Source organism: Pristiophorus japonicus, chromosome 13 (assembly GCF_044704955.1).
Source record: "Pristiophorus japonicus isolate sPriJap1 chromosome 13, sPriJap1.hap1, whole genome shotgun sequence".
In the NCBI taxonomy this organism is placed as follows: domain Eukaryota; kingdom Metazoa; phylum Chordata; class Chondrichthyes; family Pristiophoridae; genus Pristiophorus; species Pristiophorus japonicus.
Window position 1 is genome coordinate 20,053,435 of NC_091989.1, and position 24,134 is coordinate 20,077,568.

At 46.6% G+C, this 24,134-nt stretch overlaps 1 protein-coding gene across 1 annotated transcript in view; it reads left to right on the top strand.

The window, feature by feature from the left end:
• The window catches only part of col7a1l (collagen type VII alpha 1-like), a 505,550-nt gene that overhangs the window by 336,436 nt on the left and 144,980 nt on the right, over window positions 1-24,134 (top strand). Inside the window, exons 75-82 of the mRNA XM_070898381.1 lie at window positions 3,897-3,932; window positions 5,406-5,465; window positions 6,280-6,324; window positions 9,007-9,042; window positions 18,581-18,616; window positions 18,905-18,961; window positions 20,228-20,299; window positions 21,767-21,838. Of these exons, the coding sequence (XP_070754482.1) occupies window positions 3,897-3,932; window positions 5,406-5,465; window positions 6,280-6,324; window positions 9,007-9,042; window positions 18,581-18,616; window positions 18,905-18,961; window positions 20,228-20,299; window positions 21,767-21,838 (414 nt within the window). The remainder of the gene's footprint in view (window positions 1-3,896; window positions 3,933-5,405; window positions 5,466-6,279; window positions 6,325-9,006; window positions 9,043-18,580; window positions 18,617-18,904; window positions 18,962-20,227; window positions 20,300-21,766; window positions 21,839-24,134) is intronic.

Here is a 24,134-nt window from a genome sequence, read left to right on the forward strand (position 1 = left end):
CTCTACCAATTTGCTTTTACACTCCTTGAATGCTGTATCGCATTCTTTTGACCACTTCCAATGGACCTGTTTTTTCAAAAGTTCATTCAGTGGATCTAATACTGTAGCCAAATTTGGTAGGAACTTCCCATAATAGTTCAAAAGACCCAAGAATGAACGAAGTTCAGTGACATTCCTGGGAGTGGGTGCATTTCTAATTGCATCCAGTTTTTCCATGGTTGGATGTAAACCATCTTTGTCTACTCTGTACCCTAAGTACTCCACTGAGTTTTTAAATAACTCACACTTACAAGCAAACACTCATACTCTGTGCTTCTCTAGCCATTTGAGGACTTCATTCAATATGTTATTATGAATTTGCCTATTTGGTGCTGAAATTAGTATGTCATCCAAATAACATACTACCCCTTCAATACCTTGCAAAATCTGGTTCATCACCCTTTGGAATATGGCAGGGGTGGAAGACACTCCAAACGGTCGCCTATTAAATTGATATAGGCCTAGATGAGTATTTATAGTCAAACATGACTTGGACTCCTCATCTAGTTCAAGCTGTAAGTAGGCATTCGTAAGATCCAGTTTTGAGAAGATCGGACCACCTGTCAGTGTTGTGAACAAATCTTCTATATTCGGCAATGTATTGGGGACATTACCCTCTCGAACCTGGTTTACGGTTACTTTCTAAGCACCACACAATCTTACCTTACCATCGGACTTAGGTACAACAACAATGGGTGTAGCCCAATTACATTGATCTATCTTACAAATAATGTTCTCAATCTCTAGTCTTTTGAGTTCTTGCTCAACTTTCTCCTTGAGTGCATATGGTACGGAACGTGGCTTGTAGTAAACCGATCTAGCATCCTTCTGTACCCTGACACTCACCTCGAAGCCTTGGATCGGACTGCTCGTTTCGCAGAACACCTTTGGATACTTCTTGATAACCTCATCCGTTGATGAAAATCTCGCTTCCACATAGAAAATCTTACTCCCATCCAGCTTTAGTGAGCTCAACCAATTTCTTCCTAGAAAGGCAGACTTGTCTCCTTTCACTACTATTAGAGGCAAGTTCTGAAATTGATCTTTATATTTCACCGGTACAGTGATACGACCTACTACAGGAATTTTCTCTCCTGAGTAGCCTCGCAGCTCTATCTTGGATTTCTCCAGATGAAAAGTGACTCCGGTACTACACTCACGGATGCACCCGTGTCAATTTCCATTGGTATCTTGAAACCCGCAACGTCTATATGGATTTTGATGCTTTCCGAATCGCTGTCCATTAACCTCGTGCTCCTGATGATGTGTAACTCTAACATCTCCTCGTCCTGTTGTTGTTTTTCCATGCAATGTAGTCTCTTTGGATTTCTACTCATAGCTTTGAACGCTGGACTCATTGCTTTAAAAACTGGGTTACCCTTCAGTCGGCATGCCTTCGCAAGATGCCCAGTCTTTCTGCAGATGAAACACTCTGCCTTCACGTATGGACAACTTTGAGCAATGTGTTGTCCCAGGCACCTATAGCACGACTTCGACGCTCTGGTAGAACTTCCAGTTTCTGAGACTTTCAGTCATGACCGTCTTTTACTTTGAACCTGCAGGTGATTTACCTCGGTTGACTGACGACCGTAATTATTCTTTAATTCTCGGGAATATTGTTCGGCCATGCTCATCGACCTCGCTGTCTGACAAGCAATCTCAAAAGTCAAGTCATCTGATCGCATTTTTCACCCCACAAACAAAACGATCCCGTAATGCTCGGTTTTGAAAGTTTCCAAAATTACAGTGCATCGATAGCTTTTTTAATGCTACAATGTAATCACTGATACTTTCATCAGTCTTTTGATTCTGAATCCCGAAACGATAGCTTTCAGCAATTTCTAACGGTTTGGGGTTATAGTGCTGCTCCAGCTTCGTTAAAATCTCTTTAAGTGTTGTGTCCTTTGGCTCGTCAGGTGCAAGCAGATTTAAAAGGGTTTCGTATAATGTCGGACCCGCCTCCGATAAGAAAATCGCTTTCTTACGTTCCAACACAGCCCGGTTCTGGACTGCATTGTCTGGAACTTCGATTATGTTATTTGCAGTGAAATACATTTCTAGCCGATCCACATACGCTTTAAAACGTTCCCGTCGTGTCTATATTCCCCCAATTGTCCGATTACACCTGCCATTTTAATCTCTAGCTGTTCACACCGTGTGCTGTATTTTACTCGGATTTTGTAGCTTTTCCCAAAGACAGAAACTTCCAAAGTCTCTCTGTCGGCTGGCTGAATCCTTCACCAACAAAAATTAAACTTTAAATCATCCGAAAAATCCCATCTTCCATCGCCAAATGTGATATCTTCACAGAGCACAGTACACACAGCTTCCTAATATGGCAGGCAGCTCTCTCGGAAGTCTCCGGAATTGCCTGGTTCTGTTTAATGATTAACTCTGCAATTGCAGTACACAATACGTCCACATCCACAGTGTGGCGCTACAAACATTACAAGCTTACATACATTACAATACCCTAATGCATACACATACACATCGACACACTCATACACACACATACACACATACACACACACACACATATACACACACATACACACACGTAGACACACACATACACACATGCATACACACTACACCCTCATCTCTGATTAGCCACATCGTAAAGGTAGTTACTGTACTGAATTATCCATCGTACCTCTGTATTTATCGTCCATAAATGCAATCTTTCCCTTTTATGGAGTGGCATCTGTCGGGTGCTGAGGTGTCCATGTACCTCGCTGTAGAATCTCATTTTCTATCCCTCTGGAAATGTACTGTTAAATGGATGAAGATCCAAGGTCTTCCTGCTTTCTCACCTTTCAAACTTTAAATGTGTTGAAATTAATACACAGTGAATGAATTATGCACCAGTGCCTGTGTTTTGTGTACATTGGGTTGTCAAGTTTAATTAAGCTGAGACTGAATCATTCTATCCGTTGTTAATGCAGACTGCTGGAAGCAAATTTAGTTGTGAACAATTACCACTTATCCAAACCTTTATTTCATTAATTACGAATTTATTTAACAAAGAGTTTGTTGCGTAAAAGTGACAGACACCCAGCCACAATCATCGTAAACTGGCAGTGGCACAGAGGTAACTGCAAATAAAGCTGTAAAACCTGTCCTTAAAGACTATTGGTACAGAAAGACTACCTTTTATCCTTCTCCTACATACCCTTTCTCCTCTGCATCCTCACTATGTTCAAATCAAGACTCACCCTTTCCTATTCTAACTTATCCTTTCCCAGCACCTTAAATCACAAAACCCCCTCCTCCTTCAGTCCTCTCTTTATCCTGCAATCTTACGGGATTCTTAAACCCTAACGTGGGATTAGTTTACTTTCTGGATTTATCCCTTCTTCACTCCCACAATTCTCAATCTTGAGGTGATATTCCATACTATGGACCTCGGCCCTTCACTTAGGCTTCTGCGTAAACTCCAAATGACATCGTATTTCAAAGTATTTACAGCACAGAAACAGGCCATGCGGCCCAACAGGTCCGCGCTGGTATCTATGCTCCACACGAGCCTCCTCCCACCCCTCTTCAGCTCACCCCATCAACGTATCCTTCTAATCCTTTTTCCCTTATGTGCTTATCTAGCTTCCCCTTAAATGTATCAATGCCATTCGCTTCAACTACTCCTTGTGGTAGCATGTTCTGCATTCTAATCACTCACTAGGTAAGGAAGTTTCTCTTGAAATCCCTATTGTATTTATTAATGACTATCTTATGTTTATGGCCCGTACCACATCACACTCTTTATTCATTGCAGGAACTAACTTCAAACCAGCCTAAACGGTTCGAGTATCTGTTTCACACAATTAAAGGGCTTTGTTTTTCTTTTTATCTTTCAGGGGCTTCCAGGGAAACCTGGCATCAAAGGTTACAAAGTAAGTTCATTTTAGTCATTTTCCCTTTTGTTTTCCATTCACTACCTTCTACCTTGTTCCAATATGGGGCACGGTGGTGTAGTGATTATGTTACTGAATTAGTATTTCAGAGGCCTGGACTAATAATCCAGAGAACTTGAGTTCAAATCCCACAGTGGCAGTTTGAGAATTTGAATTCAGGTTGAAAAGAAGCCGGTCTCAGTAAAAGTGCCCATGAATCTGTTTTATTGTAAAAAAAACCCAAGTGGTTCACTAATGTCCTTTAGGAAGGAAACCTACTCGGTCCTTACCTGATCTGGCTTGTATGTGACGGACCCCAGTCTCACAGACAGCAGGGTTGACTTTTAACTGCCCTCTGAAGTGGTCTCGGAAGCCACTCAGTTGCATCAAACTGCTACAAGCACCTACAGCACACGGACTGCAGCGATTCAAGGAGAAGGCTCACCACCACCTTCTCAAGGGCAACTAGGGATGGCCAATAAAATGCTGGCCATGCCAGCAACGTACATATCCCAAGAATGATTTTTTTTTTAAACGAGGCAAGTTTTTTAAGAAGGTATCCAACCAGCAAAAACACAACGGGAAGCTGACCCCCAAATTTAATTTTCCTGACAACTGTTTTGGGAGGCAGCGTTGGTACTGGGACTTCAGGGGAGGTGGAGTTCTGTTCTTCGGTCTCAGCTGGGGTGGGGACGGGGGTTCTTCCTTATTCTGCTTTTGGACAGACTAGGGGTTGAAAAGAGCATGGCTGACTGGAAGTTGCGGACCATTTAAAGCTGTGGGGAGGGTGCTGAGGGCGGGTGAGCTGTGCACAATTCCACCTGAAAGGATTTGGTGGTTAAGATGGCAGGGAGCACATATTTTTTCAATCCCCTTATTTCTGCTCAGCTTAGTAGAAAACCTAGGATGGCAGGCAGAAGGAAATGACAAAAAAGCATTTTGATTGATTTGATTGGACCACTTTCTGTCTCTTTTTGTATTGATAGTTGTTGCTCGCGCCGATTTTTTATTCATACTTTGATGATTTTCATTTGTGCTCACTACTTCCTCCTGATACATCCCCTACCTGTTGATTTGTGATTTATTGTTGTTTTGTGAATATGAAAGTTGAGCCAATCAGGTGCAAGTATGGTGCAAAATTTGTATATAGATCAAATGTGATACCCAAGAGTGACCCCTTGAAGCTTGATGAACAAGACATGTGTATGTGAAATATTATTATAGATACCCCATGGATGTGGATACAAACTCTGACATTTAATTGGTTGTTTTTTTTCAGTTTGGGGTTCAAAGTTAAAACTGTTCTTGTGTCATCATGTTTGTACTGAAGAATGAACAGCTTTTGCATCAATATTTTACAGTTAATTAATGGAAATATCAATTGTTAGTTATACCTATTTTTGTAATGTCTCCACCTCCTTAATTAAACTTGACGTATCTCAGGTTTAGAGGTTTTATTATTGTTTATCACAGGGTGACATTGGACTGGGGGCCCGAGGACCAAGAGGGGGCCGAGGCATTCCTAGCCGTAGGGTGAGATACCAAGATACTTCCATTTAAAACCTCTCCCTTTCTCCCTCTCTAACCATCTCTCTCCCTCTAGCCATCTCCCTCTCTATCCAACTCTCTCTCTCCCTTTCTCTATGCAACTCTCTCTCTCTATCCATCTCTCTTTATCCACCTCTCTCTCCCTCTCCTACTTGCTCTCTCCCTCTCTCTTTCTCTATCAATGTCTCTCTCTCCCTCTTTATCCATCTCTTGCTCCCCTTTCTCTCCATCTTTCTCTCCTCTATCCATCTATCTCTCTCTCCTTCTCTCTTTATCCATTTCTCCCTCTCTCTCTCTCTCTCTCTCTCTCTCTGAGCTATGGGGAGGGTGTCACCACCTATAATGTATTTAAATGTACAATGTAATCTTAGCCAAATGATAATAAACCATATCAAGGTTACAGCCCAAGTTATGTTATGTTTTCGGCTACTTTGAAATGTATCATCAATGACTGAAATCACCTCCTACTGGTGCAAATAGCAGTTATTGTTTCCTGCTGCAAGTAACGTTCTTGTTTTGAACCTGTTTTAGTATTACAGTGTTAGATTGAATGAAAAAGAGTTACTTTATTAAAGGGTTAAAATGTTACCAGCATCATCAGTCAAGCTAACTCATAAAACCTCACCTTCAGTGCTCTGTCTGGATCAGAGAGTCTCACATGTCAGATATCCATTGTCAAGGAAGGTTACACACTCAGAATAGAGCATGAACACAGAAAGAAACATTTATAAACACTCACACTGCAGATTGCAATACAGACCAAAATCTAACTCCTGTTCTTTTAAAAAAATATTCCTAGGGAAGTAACGGTGCCCCTGGATCTGTTGGCATCCCAGGACCCACGGTAAGTTGCTGAGATGTGGCTGGTCAATCAAATGAGGGGAACCGCCTCAAAATAAGGTTTTTTCAGAAGCCAGGGTCCTAAATTACAACTTTTTTTTGAAAACATTTCCCCCTTTACAACTTTCCCTGCCCTGCAGAATAACCGACCCCGTTCCAGTCACAAGGGTACAGTGCTCTTGGCCTCTGCCTCCATTGGGGTCACCCAGTAGTCAGATGGCAGATATTGGGAAGTCTTCCACTATAACACGTAACATGGCGCCAGGTAGAGAATTTCAGGATCTTGACCCAGCAACGATAAACAGGAATGTTATTGTGGTGACCCTCCAATCCTCTGGCACATCCTTCATATCCAAGGATGTTTGTGGGTCTGAGCCTCTGCTATATTCTCTCTGATTTCCTTCAGGGTGTTACATAGAAACATAGAAACATAGAAAATAGGTGCAGGAGTAGGCCATTCAGCCCTTCTAGCCTGCACCACCATTCAATGAGTTCATGGCTGAACATGCAACTTCAGTACCCCCCTCCTGCTTTCTCGCCATACCCCTTGATCCCCCGAGTAGTAAGGACTTCATCTAACTCCCTTTTGAATATATTTAGTGAATTGGCCTCAACTACTTTCTGTGGTAGAGAATTCCACAGGTTCACCACTCTCTGGGTGAAGAAGTTTCTCCTCATCTCGGTCCTAAATGGCTTACCCCTTATCCTTAGACTGTGACCCCTGGTTCTGGACTTCCCCAACATTGGGAACATTCTTCCTGCATCTAACCTGTCTAAACCCGTCAGAATTTTAAACGTTTCTATGAGGTCCCCTCTCATTCTTCTGAACTCCAGTGAATACAAGCCCAGTTGATCCAGTCTTTCTTGATAGGTCAGTCCCACCATCCCGGGAATCAGTCTGGTGAATCTTCACTGCACTCCTTGTCAAATAAAGTCTGTGAGGTTGCTTAGGCAAAATTCATCCCTTTTAAAGCTGTGTTGGCAGTCATTTATCATACCTTCCATTTTTGTTTCTTATTATTTCATTTTGTTTCTTATTATGGTTTATATGGATTTCTGATTAATGATCAAATTAATGTGCCTGTAGCTGCCTATGGTTTTATCTCCTTTGTTGAATATGGGAGCTACATTTGCCCATTTTGAGTCTGTTGGAACCTCTTCATTCATTGACCGTCAAACTAACTGAATCATTCACAAATCTCCTCCCTTGTTTGTCGAAGTGTCGAGTAAAGTTCATTCATCCTAAGGGTATGGGGTGGAGAGGGTTTAATGGATTTCAGTCCTTCAGCCGCTCTAGAATCTGTGCTTCACCAGCCTCGAAGTCCAGAGCACACATGACACATGCTTGATGTTGGATGGTATATTGTTTGTGTCCTTCCTCGTAGAAACCTCCAAAAGGTAGTCAGTTAGCATGTTAACTATCTCATGTTCCATTCCACGTGGGTTCCTTAAGGCAGGGAGGTCCACACTGTAGTCTGTGGACTACTTGCAGCCCCTGAGTTCTGCCAATTTGACCCTCAAAGATCAGGGGCCCGAAATTGGTGGCCTTACCGCCCACTGCCACCTGCTGCCGCTGACTGCCGCCGAGTTTTTTCGGCGGTCTCCCTTCACTGACAGATTCCTCTTGGTCTGATGCCGGTGAGAGGGGAGTACCGCTGGGAACCGCCCTCTGACGGTCAAGTCATGTAAGTAACCTCCCACCCGCCGAGCTGCCATATTGGTGCGGGCGGGAGTTAGCAGCAGCAGGGGGAAGGACCGCTGCGTGGACGCAGGTCTAACCCCGACGGTAAGTACAAAGACCTGCAAAAAAATGTTAGTGAACATGCTTTCATTTTGGTTTCCCAGCGTTTTACCTGTATGGTGTCCTCTGAAGGTGTTCAGTGGGGTTTTTTTGTGAAGATTTTTATTTTTCAGTGTTCCCCCCTCCCTGGGCCCAACTCAATCCTCAGTGGCACTTTGGCGAGGATTGCATTTGCCGCCAATATTGAGAGCTCCCGCCCACTGCTGCCCAGATTGACGGCGTAAGCCGTTATTTGGCTGCCGGGCAGTACTGCCATCTCTTTTAGAGGAATCTTCCTGCCAAAGCACCGCCTGGTCTCTCGGTGGCCATCGGCGGTCCTTTGGGTAGCACTTGGGCGGGCCTTGGCTTTGATCAAGTCCAGGCCCCAGAAAGCTGAGTCCCAGTGACATGTATATTTCTTGCTTGCTAGTAATAGCAACATCAGATGTCCGAAAATTAGTGGGAACATGCAATTAAACTTAACATGTGGCCCTCCCCAAGTCTCCAAAGTCCACATTTGCTGTCGGAGTGTTCTGAAGAACCTTTTGCTATTATATATTGCATCTGCTGCTGTGTCCCTTTCCAGTTGTCTCTTGGCTGTCGAACTGTACCCAGGGCGAGTTAATGCTTTCAGGAGAGGAGGAAGAAAGTTAAGGTGGGGAAATGTTTCAGTAGTCTAAAAACCCGGCAAAGCTATGATGTTAAACCTTTGAAAAGCCTGTGCTTTCGTAAGTGTTGAATATTATTTATGTGTCATCGGGGCTCTGTGCGTAGTTTCTGAGTGTATCTTTCTGGGTTTTGCTCATTGGCCTATTAGTCAGATTTCACCAGTCAGATGTTGTCTTTGTTTAACATCAGTAACGGAGGCCAATTAATTAATAAATGCTTCTTGTGTCCTCTTGACAGGGTCTGCAAGGATTGCCCGGTCTGAAAGGAGAAAAGGTACAAACTGTAGCAGAGTGGGCGAAATAAAGGTGTTGGTGATAAATTCATAGAATTATACAGCACGGTAGGAGGCCATTCGGCCTATCGTATCTGTGCCGGCTCTTTGAACCAGCTATCCAATTAGTCCCACTCTCTTTCACCATAACCCCGAAAATGTTTCTTTTTCATGTATTTATCCAATTTTCTTTTGAAAGTTATTATTGAAACTGCTTCCACCACCCTTTCAGGCAGTGCATTCCAGGTTGTAACAATTTCTCCTCATTTCCCCCTGGTTCTTTTGCCAATTATTTTAAATTTATGTCTTCCAGTTACTGACCCTTACCCTTCTGTTACTGACCCTTACCCTCTGGTTACTGACCCTTAACCTCTGGTTACTGAGCCTTACCCTTTGGTTACTGACCCTTACCCTCTGGTTACTGACCCTTACCCTCCGGTTACTGACCCTTACCCTCTGGTTACTGACCCTTACCCTCTGGTTACTGACCCTTATGCTCCAGTTACTGACCCTTACCCTCTGGTTACTGACCCATGTAGTCCAGTCACTGACCCTTACCCTCCAGTTACTGACCCTTATCCTCCGGTTACTGACCCTTACCTCCGGTTACTAACCCTTATCCTCCGGTTACTGACCCTTACCCTCTAGTTACTGACCCTTACCCTCTGGTTACTGACCTTACCCTCCAGTTACTGACTCTTGTCCTCCGGTTACTGACCCTTACCCTCTGGTTCCTGACCCTTACCCTCTGGTTACTGACCCTTACCCTCCGGTTACTGACCCTTATCCTCCGGTTACTGACCCTTACCCTCCGGTTACTGACCCTTATCCTCCGGTTACTGACCCATGTAGTCCAGTCACTGACCCTTACCCTCTGGTTACTGACACATGTAGTCCAGTTACTGACCCTTATCCTCCGGTTACTGACCCTTACCCTCCGGTTACTGACCCTTACCCTCTGGTTACGGACCCTTATCCTCTGGTTACTGACCCTTACCTTCTGGTTACTGACCCTTACCTTCTGGTTACTGATCCATGTCCTCTGGTTACTGACCCATGTCCTCTGGTTACTGGCCCATGTCCTCTGGTTACTGACCCTTATCCTCTGGTTACTGACCCATGTCCTCTGGTTACTGGCCCATGTCCTCTGGTTACTGGCCCATGTCCTCTGGTTACTGACCCATGTACCTCTGGTTACTGACCCTTACCCTCTGGTTACTGACCCATGTCCTCTGGTTACTGACCCTTACCCTCTGGTTACTGACCCTTACCCTCCAGTTACTGACCCTTATCCTCCGGTTACTGACCCTTACCCTCTGGTTACGGACCCTTATCCTCTGGTTACTGACCCTTACCCTCTGGTTACTGACCCTTACCTTCTGGTTACTGACCCTTATCCTCTGGTTACTGATCCATGTCCTCTGGTTACTGGCCCATGTCCTCTGGTTACTGACCCTTATCCTCTGGTTACTGACCCATGTCCTCTGGTTACTGGCCCATGTCCTCTGGTTACTGGCCCATGTCCTCTGGTTACTGACCCATGTCCTCTGCTTACTGACCCTTGTCCTCTGGTTACTGACCCATGTACCTCTGGTTACTGACCCTTACCCTCTGGTTACTGACCCATGTCCTCTGGTTACTGACCCTTACCCTCTGGTTACTGACCCATGTCCTCTGGTTACTGACCCTTATCCTCTGGTTACTGACCCATGTCCTCTGGTTACTGACCCTTATCCTCTGGTTACTGACCCTTACCCTCTGGTTACTGATCCTTATCCTCTGGTTACTGATCCATGTCCTCTGGTTACTGACCCTTACCCTCTGGTTACTGACCCTTATCCTCTGGTTACTGACTGTTATCCTCTGGTTACTGGCCCATGTCCTCTGGTTACTGACCCTTATCTTCTGGTTACTGGCCCATGTCCTCTGGTTACTGACCCTTATCCTCTGGTTACTGACCCATGTCCTCTGGTTACTGGCCCATGTCCTCTGGTTACTGACCCTTATCCTCTGGTTACTGACCCATGTCCTCTGGTTACTGGCCCATGTCCTCTGGTTACTGACCCATGTCCTCTGCTTACTGACCCTTGTCCTCTGGTTACTGACCCATGTACCTCTGGTTACTGACCCTTACCCTCTGGTTATTGACCCATGTCCTCTGGTTACTGACCCTTACCCTCTGGTTACTGACCCTTATCCTCTGGTTACTGACCCATGTCCTCTGGTTACTGACCCTTATCCTCTGGTTACTGACCCTTACCCTCTGGTTACTGATCCTTATCCTCTGGTTACTGATCCATGTCCTCTGGTTACTGACCCTTACCCTCTGGTTACTGACCCTTATCCTCTGGTTACTGACTGTTATCCTCTGGTTACTGGCCCATGTCCTCTGGTTACTGACCCTTATCCTCTGGTTACTGGCCCTTACCCTCTGGTTACTGGCCCATGTCCTTCTGCTTACTGACCCTTATCCTCTGGTTACTGACCCATGTCCTCTGGTTACTGGCCCTTATCCTCTGGTTACTGACCCATGTCCTCTGGTTACTGACCCTTATCTTCTGGTTACTGGCCCATGTCCTCTGGTTACTGACCCTTGTCCTCTGGTTACTGACCCATGTCCTCTGGTTACTGACCCTTATCCTCTGGTTACTGACCCATGTCCTCTGGTTACTGACCCTTATCTTCTGGTTACTGGCCCATGTCCTCTGGTTACTGACCCTTATCCTCTGGTTACTGACCCATGTCCTCTGGTTACTGACCCTTATCCTCTGGTTACTGACCCATGTCCTCTGGTTACTGGCCCATGTCCTCTGGTTACTGGCCCATGTCCTCTGGTTACTGACCCATGTCCTCTGCTTACTGACCCTTGTCCTCTGGTTACTGACCCATGTACCTCTGGTTACTGACCCTTACCCTCTGGTTATTGACCCATGTCCTCTGGTTACTGACCCTTACCCTCTGGTTACTGACCCTTATCCTCTGGTTACTGACCCATGTCCTCTGGTTACTGACCCTTATCCTCTGGTTACTGACCCTTACCCTCTGGTTACTGATCCTTATCCTCTGGTTACTGATCCATGTCCTCTGGTTACTGACCCTTACCCTCTGGTTACTGACCCTTATCCTCTGGTTACTGACTGTTATCCTCTGGTTACTGGCCCATGTCCTCTGGTTACTGACCCTTATCCTCTGGTTACTGGCCCTTACCCTCTGGTTACTGACCCATGTCCTCTGGTTACTGACCCTTATCTTCTAGTTACTGGCCCATGTCCTCTGGTTACTGACCCTTGTCCTCTGGTTACTGACCCATGTCCTCTGGTTACTGACCCTTATCCTCTGGTTACTGACCCATGTCCTCTGGTTACTGACCCTTATCTTCTGGTTACTGGCCCATGTCCTCTGGTTACTGACCCTTATCCTCTGGTTACTGACCCATGTCCTCTGGTTACTGACCCTTACCCTCTGCTTACTGACCCATGTCCTCTGGTTACTGACCCTTATCCTCTGGTTACTGGCCCTTACCCTCTGGTTACTGGCCCATGTCCTTCTGCTTACTGACCCTTATCCTCTGGTTACTGACCCATGTCCTCTGGTTACTGGCCCATGTCCTCTGGTTACTGACCCTTATCCTCTGGTTACTGACTGTTATCCTCTGGTTACTGATCCATGTCCTCTGGTTACTGACCCTTACCCTCTGGTTACTGACCCATGTCCTCTGGTTACTGACCCTTATCCTCTGGTTACTGACCCATGTCCTCTGGTTACTGACCCTTATCCTCTGGTTACTGACCCTTACCCTCTGGTTACTGATCCTTATCCTCTGGTTACTGATCCATGTCCTCTGGTTACTGACCCTTACCCTCTGGTTACTGACCCTTATCCTCTGGTTACTGACTGTTATCCTCTGGTTACTGGCCCATGCCCTCTGGTTACTGACCCTTATCTTCTGGTTACTGGCCCATGTCCTCTGGTTACTGACCCTTATCCTCTGGTTACTGACCCATGTCCTCTGGTTACTGACCCTTATCCTCTGGTTACTGACCCATGTCCTCTGGTTACTGACCCTTATCTTCTGGTTACTGGCCCATGTCCTCTGGTTACTGACCCTTATCCTCTGGTTACTGACCCATGTCCTCTGGTTACTGACCCTTACCCTCTGCTTACTGACCCATATCCTCTGGTTACTGACCCTTATCTTCTGGTTACTGGCCCATGTCCTCTGGTTACTGACCCTTATCCTCTGGTTACTGACCCATGTCCTCTGGTTACTGACCCTTATCCTCTGGTTACTGACCCATGTCCTCTGGTTACTGACCCTTATCTTCTGGTTACTGGCCCATGTCCTCTGGTTACTGACCCTTATCCTCTGGTTACTGACCCATGTCCTCTGGTTACTGACCCTTACCCTCTGCTTACTGACCCATGTCCTCTGGTTACTGACCCTTATCCTCTGGTTACTGGCCCTTACCCTCTGGTTACTGGCCCATGTCCTTCTGCTTACTGACCCTTATCCTCTGGTTACTGACCCATGTCCTCTGGTTACTGGCCCATGTCCTCTGGTTACTGACCCTTATCCTCTGGTTACTGACTGTTATCCTCTGGTTACTGATCCATGTCCTCTGGTTACTGACCCTTACCCTCTGGTTACTGACCCTTATCCTCTGGTTACTGACTGTTATCCTCTGGTTACTGGCCCATGTCCTCTGGTTACTGGCCCATGTCCTCTGGTTACTGACCCATGTCCTCTGGTTACTGACCCTTATCCTCTGGTTACTGACCCTTATCCTCTGTTTACTGACCCATGTCCTCTGGTTACTGGCCCATGTCCTCTGGTTACTGACCCTTATCCTCTGGTTACTGGCCCATGTCCTCTGGTTACTGACCCTTATCCTCTGGTTACTGTTATCCTCTGGTTACTGACCCATGTCCTCTGGTTACTGGCCCATGTCCTCTGGTTACTGACCCTTATCCTCTGGTTACTGACCCATGTCCTCTGGTTACTGACCGTTATCCTCTGGTTACTGACCCTTACCCTCTGGTTACTGACCCATGTCCTCTGGTTACTGACCCTTATCCTCTGGTTACTGACCCTTATCCTCTGGTTACTGGCCCATGTCCTCTGGTTACTGACCCTTATTCTCTGGTTACTGACCCTTATCCTCTGGTTACGACCCTACTACCAGTTGAAGCAAAGCAAGGCGGAATTCATAACAATTTAATTGTCACATTATTAAACATGGGAGCAATGCTGCATTGGTGAATAGAGATTGTCTTGTAACTAGGTAGACCACTGGCTGTGTGCAGCGGGATGGAGCCAAATTGGTGCCAGGTTTTACCTGCCTTTCTTATACCGGTTCACAGGGTGGTGGTAATTGTGAACAGTTGCCTAGAATGCAGTGTGAATATTTAATTGAGACTCCCCCTTGTTTGACTCTGCCATTTTTGTTGTTGCTCTCATGCTAAGAAGAGAGTGTCATCCCCGGAATGGTACATCGCTGGACCATTCCCCCTATCAGCTGTTCCATGATGTCCAAAGAAATCCTTTGGGGGCGAAATTGACCCTTTTTCAGAAGCCCGCTTGCGCTAATGGGACGCAAGATAATTCGCTCGGGGGCGGTGGGGGGGGGCGCTACCAGCTCCAGGGAAATTGCCCGGGAGTTTGTGGAGGCGTTGCCATGGCAGCGCCCCAGGCAGCCGTGCAACCAGCGATGATGTCATCGCCGTGTAGCGGTGACCACTCAGCGCTGCACACCGACCCCTTACCAAAAGTGCCCCACGGGTCGCGAAGCTGGCCGACATCCGTTCGCGGGGCGGAAGTTAAAGGGGAGGTCTCCAGCACCCTGCGTCGCCATCTTACCTTTTTTGCCGACCCTCGGGCTGGCTTCCTTACCTTATTTCCGCGTGGTCCGGACCACCATCGTGCAGCCTGGCACTCCGTTTTGGGTGTCGGGCTGCAGGCCCGGTACCACGCTGCCCTGGTGGTTTAGTGGAGGCCATCAGAGGCCTTGCAGAGTGTGCAGCGGATCTACCCTTTCAGCAGCCAGGGCGGAGCGCGGGAAGTCCCAGCTCCAGCGGGATACCACCCTCAATCGGGGCGCAAGGCAGTTTCGCCCCCAAGCTATTCCTGTTTCAATTTATATTTTCTTTCTGACCCCCAATTAGCAGACTACGTTAAATATTGCTGTAAAATTAAATAACTTATCCTTCCCTGACACCAATAGTGTCTTTGGTTTTTGGAGAGGCTAATGCTTAAGTATTTGGAGAATGTTACAGTGTGTAATAAATTCATTGTAAGCCTTTTACTCTTGTCTTGCTCATGTTCTGGTTGGTGTTTCACTGAAGACATAAACCCACTTAGGGGAATTCAACTTCGAAACAATCGCTCCTGTTTCACACTTCAGTTTATAGAAGGGAAGTGCGTGTTGGCCTCTGGTTACTCTGGGATTTTCAATTTTGGTGGAAATCCTGGCTCAGCTCCAGTGCCACCATCGTCATCATCATAGGCAGTCCCTCGAAATCGAGGAAGACTTGCTTCCACTCCAAAAGTGAGTTCTGAGGTGATTGAACAGTCCAATATGGGAATTGCAGTCTCTGTCACAGGTGGGACAGACAGTGGTTGAAGGAAAGGGTGGGTGGGACTTGTTTGCCGCACGCTCCTTCCACTGACTGCGCTTGGTCTCTGCATGACCTTGGCGACAAGACTCGAGGTGCTCAACGCCCTCCCGGATGCTCTTCCTCCACTTAGGGTGGTCTTGGGCCAGGGATTCCCAGGTGTCAGTGGGGATGTTGCACTTTATCAAGGAGGCTTTGAGGGTGTCCTTGAAATGTTTCCTCTACCCACCTGGGGCTCGCTTGCCGTGTAGGAGTTCCGACTAGAGCACTTGCTTTGTCGTCTCGTGATGGGCATGCGGACGATGTGGCCCGCCCAACAGAGCTGGTCAAGTGTGGTCAGTGCTTCGATGCTGGGGATGTTGGCCTGAGCGAGAACACTGATGTTGGTGCGTCTATCCTCCCAGTGGAATTGCAGGATTTTGCGGAGGCATCGCTGGTGGTACTTCTCCAGCGGTTTGAGGTGTCTACTGTATATGGTCCACATCTCTGATCCATATAGGAGGGCGGGTATCACTACATTCCTGTAGACCATAAGCTTGGTGCCAGATTTGAGGTCCTGGTCTTCATACACTCTCTTCCTCAGGCGACCGAAGGCTGCGCTGGCACACTGGAGGCAGTGTTGGATCTCATCGTCGTTGTCTGCCCTTGCTGATAGTAGGCTCCCGAGGTATGGAAAATGGTCCATGTTGTCCAAGGCCACGCCATGAAGTTTGATGACCAGGGGGTAGTGCTGTGTGGCGGGGTCAGGTTGGTGGAGGACCTTTGCTTTCCAGATGTTTAGTGTAAGGCCCATGCTTTTGTTCGCCTCGGTGAAGATGTTGACGATGGCTTGGAGTTCGGCCTTTGAATATGCGCAGACGCAAGCGTCATCCGCGTACTGAAGTCCGACGACAGAGGATGGGACGACCTTGGATCTAGGCTGGAGGTGACGAAGGTTGAACAAGTTCCCACTGGTTCTATAGTTTAGTTCCACTCTAGCGGGGAGCTTGTTGAGAGTGAGATGGAGCATTGCAGCGAGGAAGATCAAGAAGAGCGTTGGCGTAATGACGCAGCCCTGCTTGACCCCGGTCCGGATGTGGATTGGGTCTGTGGTGGATCCGTTGGTCAGGATTACGGCTTGCATGTCATCATGGAGCAGGCGGAGGATGGTGACAAACTTTTGGGGGCAGCTGAAACGGAGGAGGACACTCCTTAGTCCCTCATGGTTGACAGTGTCAAAGGCCTTTGTGAGGTCAAAGAAGACCATGTACAAGGGTTGGTGCTGTTCCCTGCATTTCTCTTGCAGTTGTCGCGCAGTGAAGATCATGAACGTTGTATCCCTTAGTGGACGGAATCCGCATTGTGACTCTGGGAGGAGCTCTTCAGCCACAGAGAGAAGGCAATTGAGGAGGATTCTTGCCATGACTTTCCCAGTGGCCGACAGCGGGGAAATTCCTCTGTCGTTGCCGCAGTCGGAGTCCCTTTTTTTGAAGATGGTCACGATTATGGCATCTCTGAGAACCCCTGGCATGCTCTCCTCCTTCCAAATAAGAGAGATGAGGTCCTGCATTCATGCCAATAGTGTTTCTCCGCCATACTTCAGTGCCTCAGCGGGAATTCAATCTGCTCCTGATGTCTTCTTGTTCTTGAGCTGATGGATGGCCTTTTCTACCTCATGCAGGGCTGATGTTTTACTGAGATGGTGGCGAGCAGCATGCTGCGGGATGGAGTCGAGGACACTCGTGTCAAAAGCAGAGTCTCGATTAAGGAGATCTTCGAAGTGCTCCTTTCAGTGGGCCCTGACTGCCTCGGTGTCCTTAATGAGTGTCTCCCCATTCTTAGCCAGCAGTGGGGTGGGACCTTGGGTGCTTGGACCATAGATGGACTTAACTGCGGTGAAGAATCCTCGCACGTCATGGCTGTCGCCCAGCTGCTGGATCACCTGTGCTTTCTTCACCCACCATCTATTCTTTAGGTCGTGGATTTTTTGTTCGACCTCGGCCTTCAGCTGCCTGTAGAGCTGCTTTGCTGCTCCCGAATTGGGTTGCTGCTTTAAGTTCAGAAATGCCCTGCGCTTGCGGTTTATTAGCTCCTGGATCTCGTCAAACCGGTCTTGGTGTTTCCTGGTTGAATGACTGAGCGTCTTTTTGCAGGCGCTTATTATGGTGGCCTTGAGGGCAGACCAGGCGTCTCAGGGTCATCGAGGGTCGCCAGGTTGGCGGTGAGGCGCTGGATGTATAGAGCTTTCTTAACAAGGTCTTTGAGTGCACCAGTGTTGATTTTTCTGCAGCATTGCTTCTGTTGCCGTCACCGCTTTGGGGCTATATTAATGTTGATGACGGAATTATTGTCTGCTTCTACGACCTGCTCCTGACTCTGGCTGGTTTTCTGTGGTCAGGGTAATACCCTTATTTCAGAAGGCTCCCAGCAGGAATCCCACCTGCGTCAACCCATCTATTTCTGAAACCCTCATTTATGTCTTTGTCACCTCCAGACTCGACTATTCTGGACGGCCTCCCGACCTCCATACACTTCAGGTCATCAAAAGTCTGATGCTCGTATTCTGTCCTGCACTAAGTCCTGCTTGTCCATCACCCCTGTCCTCGCTGACTTACATTGGCTTCTGGTTAAAATTCTCATCGTCCTATTACAGTAACCTTCCCCAGCTATAGAACTCCCCTCTCCCGAATTCTCTATTCCTTCTGGTCCCTTGTGCAACTCTACCTCCTTTGGTCCCACCATTAGTGGCCAGGCCTTCAGCCACCTAGGCCCTACATTCTGAAGTATCTTCCCTCATCCCTTCCATGTCTCCACCTCCCTCTCCTCTTTTATGGCCCCTCTTAATCACTCTCCTTGCACATAAACTGCAATATAACTTATCGCTAGGAAATGCTAAAAGATTCTTCAGTCAGAACTGACTGCGCTGATGTGTTTGTGCTTGTATTTCAGGGAGATAATGGGACCCCAGGGGTTAAAGGTGAAAAGGTAACTATTTGTGGTGGTACTGTTTCTAAACCATGTTTTGCAATATATTTACCGCATAGACACAGGCCATTTGGATCATCAAGTATTTGCCAATGTTTTACTCCACATGAGCCACTTAGTCCAATCTTGCCCCGGCTTGTTCCCCATATCCTTTAATGTTCCACTTTCTTCAAACAAGTATCAAACTGCCTTTTTAAAGGATTTATTGAATCTATTTTAACAATGGTTTATGGCATATTCCACATTTTAACCACTTTCTGTGTAATAATTTATATTTATTTCCTTTAGGGAGACCCACATGGCATTTCCGGACCCCAGGGATACAAAGGAGACAAGGGGGATCCAGTAAGAAAACACTGGCTTATTCTATTTGTACAATATTATTTTATCTGCTACCTCTATGACCCTGATTCTGATTATTGGACTATTCCAGTTATTGTAAACTTTCCTCAAGTGAAGCAAGACTTGAAGGGGAATAATTTGCAAGATTATGAGGAAAGGACAGGGGAATGGGATTAATTGGACAGCTCTTTCAAAGAGCAGGCACAGACATGATGGGCCGAATGGCCTCCTTCTGTGCTGTATCATTCTATGATTCTAAGATTCCCTTCTCCATAATGCCTATATTGCTGCATTCAGTTCTGAAAAATTCAGTATAGATATTCCACAGATAGCAATCTATCAATAATGAGTATATGATTAACAAGCTAAAGGCGAGATTTGAAATGGAAACAATCTTTTCCTCAAAGGAGGATATGTGCAATAGGTTCTCAGGTGCCAGTCTTTACTCAGTTTTAGCATTCTCATCTCTGAATCAGAAGGCTGTGGTTTAAAGCCTCACTCCAGGGACTTGACAAAATCTATGCTGATACTTTAGTGCAGTACTGAGGGAGTGCTGCACTGTCATGGGTGCCGTCTTTCGGCTGAGACCTTGGTAGGTCCCGTCTGCCCTCTCACATGGACATGAAAGATCCCATGCCACTATTCGAAGAAGAGCAGGTGCGTTCTCCTCAATGTCCTGGCCAACATTTATCCTTCAATTAGCATCACTAAAACAGATGATCTAATTATTCATCTCATTGTTATTCTTTGGGACCATGCTGTAAGCAAATTGACTGCTGCGTTTCCCTACATTACAACAGCGATTACACTTCAGAATACTTCATTGGCTGTGAAGCATTTTGGAACAACTTGAGGTTGTGAAAGGTGCTATATTAATACAAGTTATTTCTTTAAAGCAGTTAATGCTATTTAAACGCCTTTTAAATAAGATCTGGATGAGTTTCTGCTTAGGAATAGGCTCGAGGCTTATAATGATAAGTATCCATAGACACAACCGAAAGCTGTGCAGAACATGATGGCTCCTCGGCTGCTGGGACCTGGGAATGTCATACCATGAAAGGGAACTGGTCAAAAATGTATAATGTAGGGTGGAAGGGTAGATAGGGGTTTGGTGTTTTGCTTAAGTAACGTCATAGAACCTTACCTCAAGAGATGCAATTTGTTGGAATGGGGTGCCGATATAGCACATTGTACAGGGTCTACGGAATGAGCAAGCTTAATGGGATCTATGGATGTCCTTTTTTAATCGTACAATTTCCTTTCTTGTAGGGTGATAGAGGTCCACCGGGGTTTGATGGTGATAAAGGAGAAAAAGGTGAAGATGGACCTCCAGGACTTAAGGTGAAGATTTCATTCATTGTCACCACTGTTACCAACTTGAAATCAGTCAATAAAGGATTGGGTTTGTCGGACCAAATGGCCCCCTGTTTCTAAAACCTGCTGCATCTTATAAATGTTGACATAATAGTCAGTGTTACTCTACAGCAACCAGGAGTCACTCAACCTGCTTGTAAAATATCAGCTGCAATTTAGAAAAAAATACAAATTCACAAAATCTCATGTGAGTCCAGATGTTGATGAAAGATTGTTTCCTACAGAAGAGTGAATATAAATGTAACAAACTCTCAACAAGAACAGTTGATACAGAGTGTAGTGACTATGGGGACAGGTATGGACTGAGATGATCAAATGTTGCAGAGGATATATTCAGATAAATTCACTAATCCTGCGCTCCCAGCAAGGATTCTCAGTTGCAGGGAACATGAATTGGAGAAAGGACTGTAACATTGCTACAAAGCATCTGACCCGCACGCCCTTCAAGCGCTGCTCTCTGCTGGGAGTGAGGGATCAATGAACTTACCACGGTGTTCCTGTATCGCTAGACTAGGGGGTGTGGATGAATATTCTGAAGTTTTGCTTGATTATTTTTGAAGATCAGCCTATTTATTCGTCTGTATTTATACAGATCATTTGCGCAGGTGGGTGAGTGAGGTAGATTCTATGGGGAAGAAATTAGGGTACGGGGCGCAAATGACTTTGTGACTGGGTATGACGCCGCTAACAACGGCCACTAAATTCAGTGGGGGTTTCGCAGCGGTGCTACAATGATGCGTCCGGGTCTCCTGCGCCCGGAGATTGTGACATCATTGCCATGCACATTGTCCCGTTAACGCTGCAGCACCAAAACTGGGTTTTGCCCCCTGAAGTTGTGGCGGGCGAGAACAGCGACAGCTTCAGGGGGAGGCGTACTGTGTACCGGCGGCCGGCCACCACCGGGGCAAAATTCAAAAGAGAGGTGGCCGGCTGCTCCTGAAAAAAAATCCCATTTTCATTTCCGCTCCGTTGCCTCTGGACGCGGGGTCGATGCCGCAATCGCTCAGCCTGGGGTCGGGGCGGGTGGCTCGCACGGCACCCTCGCTCCCCAGTGGTCCAAGTAGGCAGGTTCCCAATAAGCAGAGTATGCAGCTTGGGCCCTTCCCTTTAATTCAGGGACGAGCCCCTATGCAGCCCAATGTGTAGCGCTGCTGAGCTGTGAGCTCCGCTCCCGCCCCAGGAAGGAAGTGGAGCACTTGAGTTGTCGCGCTACTTCCTTTCGGGGGCGGTAACCCCAATTTATCGTGAGGCGCGAGTGTTATCGCCCCTATCTCTAGGCCGAATGTGTTGGTTGATTGTTCATGTGTAGAAGGCATGGGCTTGATTGGCTGAGTGGCTTTTTCTCTTCCATGCTCTCTAATTTGATTGGATCTTATTCAGCATTGCTATGCGGTTGTCTAACGACCTGCGGTCAATTTTGTGTTTCCTTCCAAGGGTCACAAAGGAGAGCCAGGATCAAAAGGATCAATGGGGCTATTTGGGGCCAGGGGTCCTGCAGGACAGAAGGTTTGTACTAGCGTCTAGTCTTGATTCTGTAGAGAACACCGGCTTGTTTGAACTGATGGCATAATCTGTGATACTGAAGCTCGAGTGGTTTTAAGCTCTTTGGTTAGATTTACTAACTGCCTTCTAGTTACTCCTGAGCCTCTGATTATTTAGTTGATTTTCCAGTAATCATATCCAGTTTATCACTTACAGTAAACAGGTCCTGATCCCCCATGACACTTGCCAGCAGTTAGTAGCAGATGTGTCACAGTAATATGGGAACAGGAGTAGGCCGTTCAGCCCCCCTGCTTGCTCCACCATTCAGTTGGATCATGGCTGATCTGTACCTTAACTCCATTTACACCTTCGAACTGTAGCCCTTAATATCCTTGCCTAACAAAAATCGATTAATCTCAGTTTTGAAATTTTCAAATGACCCTCAGCCTGAACAGCTTTTTGGGGGAGAGAGTTCCAGATTTCCACTGCCCTTTGTGTGACAAAGTGCTTCCTGACATCACCCCTGAACGTGTCAGTGTGGGCTCCAACTGCATAATCTACTTGTGGTTTATAATGTGATCTTAATCCGCTCAATGGAATTACCGGCTTGTTTCCGTGGTAATGATGACTCTCAGTGCCAACCCTTATTTGGGACGGGAAATGATGTTTGCTCTGAAGGACTCTGATGCCAATAACACAGTTTAATTGGAGTTCATTATTGCCCTCTGGACCATCTGATGTTCAAGAACTGGAATTCTCTCTTACAAAAGGCTGTGAATGTTGGGGGACAATTGGAGCTTTCAAGACTGAGATCGATAGATTTTTGTTGGGTAAGAAACATAGAAAATAGGTGCAGGAGCAGGCCATTCGAGCCTGCACCACCATTCAATAAGATCATGGCTGATCATGCAACTTCAGTACCCCACTCCCACCTTCACTCCATACCCCCGATCCCCTCAGCCGTAAGGGCCACATCTAACTCCCTCTTGAATATATCCAACGAACTGGCCTCAACAACTTTCTGTGGTAGAGAATTCCACAGGTTCATAACTCTCTGGGTGAAAATGTTTCTTCTCATCTCGGTCCTATATGGCTTACCCATTATCCTTAGACTGTGACCCCTGGTTCTGGACTTCCCCAACATTGGGAACATTCTTCCTGCATTTAACCTGTGCAGTCCCGTCATAATTTTAAATGTTTCTATGAGATCCCCTCTTGTTCTTCTAGTAAGGGTACCAAGGGATATGGAATAAAGGCAGGTCGATGAAGTTGAGGTACAGATCAGCCATGATCAGATTGAATGGAGGAACAGGTTCGAGGGGCTGAATGGCCGACTCCTATTCCTGTTTCAAGAATGATTGAAGTAAAGTTGTAAAGGTAGATTTATCTAAATTAGTGTTCGTGGCACATCTGCAAGATTTTCCATCCATTAATTACAGAGTAAGGCTGCACTGTAATGCCTTTCATGGTTGAGTAGCCCGTTGAGGCGCACTGTCTGGGATCTCCCATGAACAGCGGCCGCTTGGAAGAGCTGTGTATGTGGAGCTGTACCCTTACTTGAGAGTAAAAGGAGAAAATTGGAAGGGATGGGGAGGGGAGTGGGGAATTTAGGAAAACATTGAAAATTACTGTGTTCAAAAATCAATGTGACAGTGCAGGGAAAGACCCCCTCCAGCAGAGAGCAGCAGCGAGTTCCAATGTCCCAATAAGGAACTCTGAATATCATAACAAAAGCTAACGAGGCGAGCATCTATAGACCACGAAGGAATCAAACAACTCAGGCCTATACCAGCAGGCCCGGACATACAGCAAAATTAGGGTATCACAGAGATCTGATAAATGTAATAATTGCTGGTCTGAAAACAACTTGTATTTATATAGCGCCTTTAATGTAGTGAAACGTCCCAAGGCGCTTCTACGAAGTAAAACATTTGACACCGAGCCGCATAAGTAGAAATTAGCGCAGGTGACCAAAAGCTTGGTCAAGGAGGTTGGTTTTAAGGAGCGTCTTGAAAGAGGAAAGAGAGGTAGAGAGGCAGAGAGGTTTAGGCAGGGAGTTCCAGAGTTTTGGGCCTAGGCAACAGAAGGCACGGCCACCAATGGTTGAGCGATTACAATCAGGGATGCTCAGGAGGGCAGAATTCGAGGAGCGCAAATATCTCGGGGGAGTTGTGGGGCTGGGGGAGATTACAGAGATAGGGAGGGGCGAGACCATGGAGGGATTTGAAAACAAGGGTGAACATTTTGAAATCGAGACGTTGCTTAACTGGAAGCCAATGTAGGCCAGCGAGCACAGGGGTGATGGGTGAGCGGGACTTGG